General features: G+C 39.2%; 1 protein-coding gene across 1 annotated transcript in view; it reads left to right on the top strand.

The window, feature by feature from the left end:
* The window catches only part of LOC110464353 (calpain-7-like), a 31,983-nt gene extending 25,100 nt beyond the window's left edge, over positions 1 to 6,883 (top strand). The window contains exons 18-20 of the mRNA XM_021519535.1: positions 1,708 to 1,919; positions 2,540 to 2,679; positions 5,057 to 6,883. Coding sequence (XP_021375210.1) covers positions 1,708 to 1,919; positions 2,540 to 2,679; positions 5,057 to 5,294 — 590 coding nt within the window. The 3' untranslated portion in view covers positions 5,295 to 6,883. The remainder of the gene's footprint in view (positions 1 to 1,707; positions 1,920 to 2,539; positions 2,680 to 5,056) is intronic.
* Positions 6,884 to 11,753: the final 4,870 nt, after the last annotated feature.

The raw sequence follows: 11,753 nt of genomic DNA, 5'->3' as shown, positions 1-11,753 counted from the left end.
CCAGGGTACTGAAATTGGGCCTGTAGCATGCTGGGATGAAGGACTACCATGTTAGTTCAAATGAATGACCTTGATCCACTTTCAACCTAATGTCCTTGTTCAACAATCAAGGTCAGAGGCGTCATATGTTTAAATCTTTTAATAGGTTCTTATGAAATCTTAAGATTACAAGTGTTAGATTAATAACAGGTGAGCGATGCAGGCCCATTAGGCCTCTTGTTCCTTTTCCTGTTACATTTAGCGCCCAGCTTAACACACCCACAGAAGGCGATATAGGGTGTCATCTGTCTTTGGAGTCGAATAATTTGTTGAATGAGGAAGGAATGTAGAAGAACTGGACTGGGTCGATCAGCGATGACCAGATAACTCAGTTGGTTAGAGCATCCGTCTAGAGTTTGAAGATCCTGGGTTCGAATTCTGGTCTGCTGGTTGCTTTTTTCTGTTTTCTTCTACAAATTATATAATGATTTAAGTGACCCTAAAACATTCATACTCCCTCAGGCAGGCTTACTATTGTTTTGTGACTGTCACTTCTCTGTATTGTTGAGCGTTATCAAGCTACTACATCTGTGATAGTAAGATAACATGTACTTTGTGTCTAGATTCGCCACCTCCGTATAAGGATGGGGTGAGGATCAACACACCACACTACCTGTGATAGCAAGATAACATTTACTTTGTGTCTAGATTTGCCAACTCCATATAAGGATGGGGTGAGGATCAACACACCACACTACCTGTGATAGCAAGATAACATTAACTTTGTGTCTAGATTCGCCACCTCCGTATAAGGATGGGGTGAGGATCAACACACCACACTCCCTGTGATAGTAAGATAACATTTACTTTGTGTCTAGATTCACCACCCCCATATAAGGATGGAGTGAGGATCAACACACCACACTACCTGTGATAGCAAGATAACATTTACTTTGTGTCTAGATTTGCCACCTCCATATAAGGATGGGGTGAGGATCAACACACCACACTACCTGTGATAGTAAGATAACATTTACTTTGTGTCTTAGATTCGCAACCTCCATATAAGGATGGAGTGAGGATCAACACGCCACACTACCTGTGATAGCAAGATAACATTTACTTTGTGTCTAGATCTGCCACCTCCATATAAGGATGGGGTGAGGATCAACACACCACACTATCTGTGAAGGTAAGATAACATTTACTTTGTGTCTAGATTCACCACCCCCATATAAGGATGGAGTGAGGATCAACACACCACACTACCTGTGATAGTAACATAACATTTACTTTGTGTCTAGATTCGCCACCTCCGTATAAGGATGGGGTGAGGATCAACACACCACACTATCTGTGAAAGTAAGATAACATTTACTTTGTGTCTAGATTCGCCACCTCCATATAAGGATGGAGTGAGGATCAACACACAACATTACCTGTGATAGTAAGATAACATTTACTTTGTGTCTAGATTCACCACCTCCATATAAGGATGGGGTGAGGATCAACACACCACACTACCTGTGATAGTAAGATAACATGTACTTTGTGTCTAGATTCGCCACCTCCATATAAGTTGGAGTGAGGATCAACACACCACACTACCTGTGATAGTAAGATAACATTTACTTTGTGTCTAGATTCACCACCTCCATATAAGGATGGGGCGAGGATCAACACACCACACTACCTGTGATAGGAAGATAACATTTACTTTGTGTCTAGATTCACCACCTCCGTATAAGGATGGAGTGAGGATCAACACACCACACTACCTGTGTAAGATGGTGGAGGAGAAAGGCAGTACCAGTTATACCCTGGTAGTGTCACAGTACGAGAAAAACAACACCATCCACTACTCATTGCGTGCCTATTCTTCCTGTGAGTTCACCATGACGAAGATACTGGACCCCTACCAAAAACAGTTTGACAAAAGGGTAAGTGTCTACATAGTGACTATGACAAAGATAATTGACCCCTACCAAAAACAGTTTGACAAACGGGTAAGTGTGTCCATATAGTGACCAGAGCAAGGATAATGAATCAATCCCTGACAAAATGATATCTGATTTGATGGATGAGCAAGTATGTCTTAATAGTGACGATGATGAAGGTGAAGATATTGATATGATTTTTCTTGTATTGTCTAATTTAATTAACTTAATCAAACAACAATAAAAAAAAACTATGTACTGTTCTTGTGCTTGTACAGTCATTGATTTTGAATCTAATATTTCAGTTTATTATCACAAAGGGAGGTAATTTTGTCTTAAATCAATCTTTATCACAAAGGGAGGTAACTTTGTCTTAAATCAATCGTTATCACAAAGGAGATAGCTTTGTCTTAAATCAATCGTTATCACAAAGGGAGGTAATTTTGTCTTAAATCAATCGTTATCACAAAGGGAGGTAACTTTGTCTTAAATCAATCGTTATCATAAAGGGAAGTAACTTTGTCTTAAATCAATCAGTATTACAAAGGGAGATAGCCTTAATTCATTAATACAAAGTCATAATATAATCTGTATAGCTAAGTTACTAAATTGATGTTTTTCAGATAAATGGCCAGTGGAAGGGCAGATCTGCTGGAGGCTGCAGTAACTATACTGATACTCATAACCTCAACCCTATACACCAAGTACAGTTGGACAACAGCACGACAGACAACTACCTCATGATTGAACTCCTGGGGCCAAAGTAAGCCTGAAGAGTTTGAGTGTTATTGTGACAATACATCCAACTGTTTGTATGCGTGTCTGTTTCATAGACAATGCATCCAACTGTTTGTATGTGTGTCTGTTTCATAGACAATGCATCCAACTGTTTGTATGTGTGTCTGTTTCATAGACAATACATCCAACTGTTTGTATGTGTGTCTGTTTCATAGACAATACATCCAACTGTTTGTATGTGTGTCTGTTTCATAGACAATACATCCAACTGTTTGTATGTGTGTCTGTTTCATAGACAATACATCCAACTGTTTGTATGTGTGTCTGTTTCATAGACAATACATCCAACTGTTTGTATGTGTGTCTGTTTCATAGACAATACATCCAACTGTTTGTATGTGTGTCTGTTTCATAGACAATACATCCAACTGTTTGTATGTGTGTCTGTTTCATAGACAATACATCCAACTGTTTGTATGTGTGTCTGTTTCATAGACAATACATCCAACTGTTTGTATGTGTGTCTGTTTCATAGACAATACATCCAACTGTTTGTATGTGTGTCTGTTTCATAGACAATACATCCAACTGTTTGTATGTGTGTCTGTTTCATAGACAATACATCCAACTGTTTGTATGTGTGTCTGTTTCATAGACAATACATCCAACTGTTTGTATGTGTGTCTGTTTCATAGACAATACATCCAACTGTTTGTATGTGTGTCTGTTTCATAGACAATACATCCAACTGTTTGTATGTGTGTCTGTTTCATAGACAATACATCCAACTGTTTGTATGTGTGTCTGTTTCATAGACAATACATCCAACTGTTTGTATGTGTGTCTGTTTCATAGACAATACATCCAACTGTTTGTATGTGTGTCTGTTTCATAGACAATACATCCAACTGTTTGTATGTGTGTCTGTTTCATAGACAATACATCCAACTGTTTGTATGTGTGTCTGTTTCATAGACAATACATCCAACTGTTTGTATGTGTGTCTGTTTCATAGACAATACATCCAACTGTTTGTATGTGTGTCTGTTTCATAGACAATACATCCAACTGTTTGTATGTGTGTCTGTTTCATAGACAATACATCCAACTGTTTGTATGTGTGTCTGTTTCATAGACAATACATCCAACTGTTTGTATGTGTGTCTGTTTCATAGACAATACATCCAACTGTTTGTATGTGTGTCTGTTTCATAGACAATACATCCAACTGTTTGTATGTGTGTCTGTTTCATAGACAATACATCCAACTGTTTGTATGTGTGTCTGTTTCATAGACAATACATCCAACTGTTTGTATGTGTGTCTGTTTCATAGACAATACATCCAACTGTTTGTATGTGTGTCTGTTTCATAGACAATACATCCAACTGTTTGTGTGTGTGTCTGTTTCATAGACAATGCATCCAACTGTGTGTCTGTTTCATAGACAATACATCCAACTGTTTGTATGTGTGTCTGTTTCCTAGACAATACATCCAACTGTTTGTGTGTGTCTCTGTTTCATAGACAATGCATCAACAGTAGCTCAGACTCTCGTGATATCAGTAACAGTGATATAAGCATTGAACTGCTTTCAGTTGGCATTCATATTGCCTATGAATGCCAGCTGAATGCAGTTTAATATAAACATTTATCAATTTTGAAATTAGTTTATCTTGCATACAATTATTATTTAGAACTGCTTTCATTTGCTTTTTTGATCAATATGAATATGCCAACTGGAAATGGCAACTTCAACATGAATCACAATTGTGCTTCATATGATTTGTCATGACCATATGCCTACTAATGCCAACTAGAAGAAATTTCTTTAATTATATGAACTGAAATCATTACAGTAGTGGTTGGCTCTTAGCTGAGGCATTGAAAACAAATAACCTCTGTTACACTTATATATATAAGTCATAAACTGAATCATCATTTTTTTTGGCCTAGACGTACCAATCAGTAGCAAAATAATTTGTCCATTAGATAAGGCAACGGGGACAGATGTCTCTAAATCCTGTATTATATATCAGACTAGTAGTAAAAGGGTTGATTTGGATTGGCAGTAAATTCATAATGAAGTCAAACTATTTCTTGGTTGTTACCTGTGCAAAAACAAGCTAGCTACATTATCTCACATGAAGGAACGGAAATGCTCCATTATGTCTGTTTAAGGGGAGACAATTCTGCCTTTGCAATAGATATTTTGTAAAAGGCAGTATTAAACTACTGGATTTTTACTGGATAAGTGTTCCCTCAATAGAAAAAAAACTACAATTTATGAAAGTTTGCATATTAGATGACTATAACTGGTCTTTCAGTATTCAAAATAATGTATTTATCATTAAAACTTGTATTCTCAATCCTTTTTGAAATAAATACCTATGATTTTGCAGGCAGTACAGTGTTGGATTTGAGGTGCGAGCAGTCAGTGAGAATGTTCCCGGAGCTCCAGGGACATTCACCAAGACAACGTCTGGAGATTTCCGTCCTGGCTACTGTGTACTACAGTTAGAGAAAATATCAGGGGGCGTTTACAACATAATGCCATGTACCTTTCTGCCCAATCAGGACGGGCCGTTCTTCCTCGATATCAGTAGTGCTAAACACTTCACTGTGGCTCAGATACAGTGATCAATGGCATGGTTTTCATATTTATTGAGGAATTTGCTCACGTCTTAAGTGCTAGACTTTGATCAAGTGACCACTGGTTAAGTGTGTACAAATGTAGATGATATTTGTCCATGACTATAATGTTATCAAAGCACTAAAAAATAACCTTGTTCAAGCACAGTGACCAATGGTCAAGTTTTTTATCGTGAATGACACATTGACAAACATCTATAAAGTGCTAGGACTTAACATTTGATTACTGTCTGGCACAGTGATCAATGCCTAGGATTTCATCTAAGTCAAGATTTTCACTATCATCAAAAGTGCTCAGCACTTTCCTGTCACTGGTGCTAAATGCAAAGAACTTGGCAAATGTGTTGGGTAGAAGTTGTAGGGATTGACTGTTAAATATAAACAATAGTTAACAGTTCTTCAGCTGAGATACAGTGACTTATGAATTAGTTACCTGCATTGAAAGACAGAAACCTGGGGACAAAATGAGGCTCCAGAACAAAGACTTGGGAACGCAATTCTGGTAGAGACATAATCTTTCCCATACCAAGGGGATGATGTAGGCTACGGATGCTCCAAACGACACCAATCTAGGATCCCGGAGATATCGTTCTGGCATAATGTATGTGGTGGCATTTCAATGGTATCACATCAGCTATGAATATGATGTCATATTTGAGAAAAGAGGATCAAAGAAATTCCAATGTCAGCCATGCCGAATTGCCTTAATCTGAAAACATTTTAACAAATCTCACAAAACAAACTGAAGATATAATCATCACCTTTTATCAGAACATTCCCGATGTGCTAGAGCGTGATAACTGAGACATCTGATTGTTACAGTGGGTTTTTTTCTTTGGACAGAAAGGGATTGTTGAAATGTGATTTATGATCTCAAGCACCATGGACATCTCTGTCTTTGCCAGGAGATTAGATTAAAGACACAGGAAGCAGTGCCATTGACTGTCGTTGTTAGTGTATAAAAAAATTGTGAACTGTTGTGATCTCTTTCAGCTGTGATATACACCGTAGCTATTATTTCCTCTGTTGGACTTCAATTATATACACAGAAGTTTGATTTATACCCAACAGATAAATTGTTGATGTAACATCTCATAGATTTTTAGGTATTGCTAGCCATTGAATAGGTTCCCATAACAAAGACTACAGAAATTTATACTTCAAGCGCTAAATGAGCTAGTTTCTGTTGTTTTAAGTTTCATTAAATAATTTTAAATATTGATGGAATTTTCAACTATTTTCCCAATTCTATTTGAAAAATGAAAATTTTTGGAGGTTTTCTCCTCAAATTTTGTGAAAATGATGCATTGTTTTGTTATGTCCGTTTGTTTGCACAGAATTTCGTCTTCACTCTACCTTCTTAACACTTTCACCACTGAGGACCACAATGGACTCATCCAGATAAAGCAATGGTAGAGTCTACTAAAGTCACCAAGGGGTGAAAGGGTTAATGGTATAACTGTCTGCTAAACAAAATGACCAGGTAAAAGTAGAAATTCATTAAAAAAATATTGAGATAAGTATTACATAATCAAGTGCATATTATAATTAAAGATAATGAAGTTCTAGAGTGCAAACTTTAAAGGTCAAAGAAATAGACCATTTAAACTGTTGTTTGTTGATGTGGCTGTCATGACATGACTTTGGGGATGAAAAACCTAGCAAAACATACATATATTTGAAAATTTCTGTTTTTAGCTCACCTGGTCCGAAGGACCAAAGGTGAGCTTATGCCATACCGTGGCGTCCGTCGTCCGTACGTCAACAATTTCTTTAAACGACTTCTTCTTCTTAACCACTTGTTAGAATTAAACTAAATTTGACTGGAAGCATCCCTAGGTGGTGGGGATTCAAAATTGTACAAATGGTGGGGCTGACCTCCCAGGGGGCTGAGGGGCGGGGCCAAAAGGGGTCAATTTGGCCATATTGCTTTAAGCGACTTCTTCTCTGGAACCAAGAAGTGGATATCAACCATTTTTGACTGGAAGCATCCCTAGGTGGTGGTGATTAAAAATTGTACAAATGGTGAGCCTAACTCCCCAGGGGGCTTAGGGGCGGGGCCAAAAGGGGGCAATTTGGCCAGATTGCTTCAAAAGACTTCTTCTGAAGAACTGTGCACTGGATATCAATCATATTTGATCAAAAGCATTCCTGGGAGGCAGGGATTTTAAATTGTACAAATGGTGTGGCTGACCCCCCAGGGGGCTGAGGGGCAGGGCCAAAAAGGGTATTTGGCTATACTGCTTTAAGCGACTTCTTCTCTGGAACTAAGTGATGAATATCAACCTTATTTGACTGGAAGCATCCCTAGGTGGTGGAGATTCAAAATTGTACAAATGGTTGGGCTGACCTCCCAGGGGGCTGAGGGGCGGGGCCAAAAGGGGTCAATTTGGCCATATTGCTTTAAGCGACTTCTTCTCTGGAACCAAGAAGTGGATATCAACCATTTTTGACTGGAAGCATCCCTAGGTGGTGGTGATTAAAAATTGTACAAATGGTGAGGCTGACTCCCCAGGGGGCTTAGGGGCGGGGCCAAAAGGGGGCAATTTGGCTATATTGCTTCAAACGACTTCTTCTGAAGAACTGTGCACTGGATATCAATCATATTTGATCAAAAGCATTCCTGGGAGGCAGGGATTTAAAATTGTACAAATGGTGTGGCTGACCCCTCATGGGGCTGAGGGGCAGGGTCAAAAAGGTTATTTGGCTATACTGCTTTAAGCGACTTCTTCTCTGGAACTAAGTGATGGATATCAACCTTATTTGACTGGAAGCATCCCTAGGTGGTGGAGATTCAAAATTGTACAAATGGTTGGGCTGACCCCCCAGGGGGCTGAGGGGCAGGGCCAAAAGGGGGCAATTTGGTTATATTGCTTTAAGCGACTTCTCTGAAACCAAGAAGTGGATATCAACCATTTTTGACTGGAAGCATCCCTAGGTGGTGGTGATTAAAAATTGTACAAATGGTGAGGCTGACTCCCCAGGGGGCTTAGGGGCGGGGCCAAAAGGGGGCAATTTGGCTATATTGCTTCAAACGATTTCTTCTGAAGAACTGTGCACTGGATATCAATCATATTTGATCAAAAGCATTCCTGGGAGGCAGGGATTTGAAATTGTACAAATGGTGTGACTGACCCCCCAGGGGGCTGAGGGGCAGGGACAAAAAGGGTATTTGGCTATACTGCTTTAAGCAACTTCTTCTGCAGAACTATGCCATTTATATTGATCATATTTGGTCGGAAGCATTCATGGGAGACAGGGATTCAAAATTGTACAAATGGTGGGGCTGACCCCACGGGCTATGGGGTGGGGCCAATAAAATGTATTACTTGGAAATGGTTGAGATCCCCACCATATAACCATATATACAAATGCTGAGTATAAAGAGAAGAATGCACATTTGCTTCCAGGATGTCCCTAGGGTCTGGCCCCACCCTTGGAGACATAGTCCCTGGGCCATAACTTGAAAACAGTTGAGATCCCCACCCCAAAACTATATATACAAATGCTGGGCATAAAGAGACGAATGCAATCATGATATCAGAATAGACCTTGGGGTCTGCCCCACCCTTGCAGACTTGGCCCCTGGGTCATAACTTTGAAACGGTTGAGATCCCCACCCCAAAACTATATATACAAATGCTGGGCAAAAAGAGACAAATGCAGTCACGATATTAGAATCGATCCTGGGGTCTGGCCACAACTCTAGGGACCTAGTTACTGAGCCAAAGCTTGGAAACAGTTGAGATCCCCACCCCATAACCATACATAAAATTGCTGGGCATGAAAAATATAATATAGCTATGTTACAAGGATTGGCCTTGGGGTCTGTCATATTCCCTTGATCTCATTTGGAGAATATTTTGCCATGATTGCTTAGGTATCCAGGTGAGCGATACAGGCCCTCTGGGCCTCTTGTTTTTGTCTATAACGGTAAATATATTCAATTTGTTTGTCATAATAATTAAGAATGTGCCAGAGATAAAAATCATTGAAGTGCTATTAAGAGCTATTTAGCTACATGTAAAGGAATGAAGGCTAAATTAGGGTAGAAAACTCATCTATAGAAGATGTGACATAGTGATGAACTCCTATACATACCAAGTAAACTAATGTATCGGCATGGCTAGTAGAAGGACCACTGAGTGATAGACATGTAATCAATGTTTTGGGGTGTTTCAGTCATTGCCGGACCATCGGGAAAAATTTAAACATTCAGACTTCGACTCACAAATGTTGAACTTTGAATGTCTTTAAGACCCTGTATAAACTGCATGACTGTTAAGTGATGGAACACAAGGCAAGGAAAATTGAAATCTATAAACAATGAATTTAATGTTATTAAAAAAACATTTTTCCTGCTTTTAGACAGTGTTGTTTGCATGTTTAGGTGTTAAAATGACCCGGGACATTTAATGTTCTCGTGCAAGTAATTGCTTAACTTCAATTTATCGGTTTTAACTTTCAAAAGTTCCAAACGATCAGACTTTTATTGTAGTTCTAAACAGCAAGCAATTTACTTATAAAAGTTTGATTCATAAATAAAATATCAGTAGTTATATATAAGGAAAAACATACGGACTTTGACGTAAGTCTTCAATGTTCGATTTTACTATCACAATAAAAGACCATGTTTGGAAAAACCATACGAAATTAATGTTTTTCGGGTAATTCAAGGTCAAAAGATGTTGGTGGACCAAATTGTAAATCATCTGTGAATACTGTATTTTTGAAACGCATAGGATTGATTTAGAAATGTCATGATCGGCAAACAAGATGTTGAAAATATAGTCTAACTGTGACAAAAGCTCATCAAGACTGGGATTTTAACAAATTGGAAAACCCTTGGGTAGAATTTCCCTATCATTCGCTACTTGACATCAAAGAGTATTTTTCTCTAATTCCAATCACTAGAATACTAGCTCATAAATCATAAAAATGGTGTTTTGACTGGTTACCAATTTATAATATCGCTTTTCCCCCTAAACTTTTTGGACAAACTTGAGCGGAAAGTTATTAACATGTTTCAAACTTATACAACTGATACACGATTTCAATTTTGAAGTTCATCAAGTCAGCTATTTCTTAATCCAGTGTTAGAATGTTCTCAATTTTTGTTACGTCACGTTATTGTTGTTTAAATGTGCCATCATACACATGAAATGGGAGGTAAAATAAAACATGTTAACCCTCCTTTCCTGGACTGGACTGTAGTATCACACTTGCACTGGAATGAGAGAAAAGTGCACTGTTTGTACAGAAATGCAATCGATAAATTACCCATATAAATCAAGGTGGTTTTGACGCAAGGCGGTCATGTCATAAGGCGGGTTTCTCCATGTAGAATGTGTTATCCACATTCTCGTCCTAATGCTTCCATTCAGTGAGCCTATTTGTTCAGTTGTCGCTTCAGCTTCTCGCGTCGTTGTCCTCCCTACTGCCTGTTGTGGGCTACATTTTAATCTTCCGCTCTGCTGTGCTCCTCTTTGTCCTCGGGTACATGCATGGAGGCTGTGCTAATTCTGGTGTATATCCTGGATCACCTCCATCTCCGTCCCACTATGTTTCTCTGGAAGGTGTTCTACTTTCAGAATTGGTGTACAGCCCATCTTCCCTGTTTGTATCTTCAGTCCCCAGTTATTCCTTATACACTTTCCCGAAACTGCACAAATAACTCTTGCTGTTCGTATCCGTCCTCTACCTTGTTACCGTTCCGACGTCGTGTTCATTGCATCCTGCCTATTTTGTCTCTCATCACCCCCCCTCTCTTGCGTGACCCCGGGGGTATCTTAATTAGTATGTGCACTCTTCACGGAAGATGTGCTTCAGCTCCACAACCTGATATATATATAAATATCACCTGACTTGACCCTAGCCCGAAACTGTCTAGCTGCTGTTGTCGGCACTGCTTGTATCTGGGTTTATTGACACCACTTGTGCCTGATGGCACATATGAGAAATTTTACAGAAGATCGAATCACACCTCCGTAAGCTCTTCGATTTCACATGGTGTACCTTTTGTGGTCTTGATTCTGTCACAATTTGCAGGGTATACATTTTGTACAGCACCATTGTAAGTCTATAGTCCTACATGTAACAACCTCCCTACTCACAGAGTTTTTATTAGCTCACCTGGCACGAAGTATGCCGTGGCGCGGCGTCCGTCGTCCGTCGTCCGTCCGTCCATCCGTCCGTCCGTCCGGCGTCCGGCGTCAATATTTTACTTTAAACGACTTCTTCTTAATAACCGAAAGGCCTAGGGTGTCGATATTTGGCCAGAAGCAAACTTGGATGAAGGGCTACAAAGTTTGTTAAAATTAATGACCTTCACCTATTTTCAAGGTCACAGGGGTCAAATATGTCAAAAACTTTAAACATCTTCTTCTCAATAACCAAAATGCCCAGGGAGATGATATTTGGCCAGTAGCATGCTTGGGTGAAGGGCTA

The sequence above is a fragment of the Mizuhopecten yessoensis genome, unplaced genomic scaffold (genome assembly GCF_002113885.1).
Source record: "Mizuhopecten yessoensis strain PY_sf001 unplaced genomic scaffold, ASM211388v2 scaffold10985, whole genome shotgun sequence".
Classification (NCBI taxonomy): Eukaryota; Metazoa; Mollusca; class Bivalvia; order Pectinida; family Pectinidae; genus Mizuhopecten; species Mizuhopecten yessoensis.
Note: the sequence above shows the minus strand (reverse complement) of the source record. Positions and strands in the feature narration are given on the sequence as shown.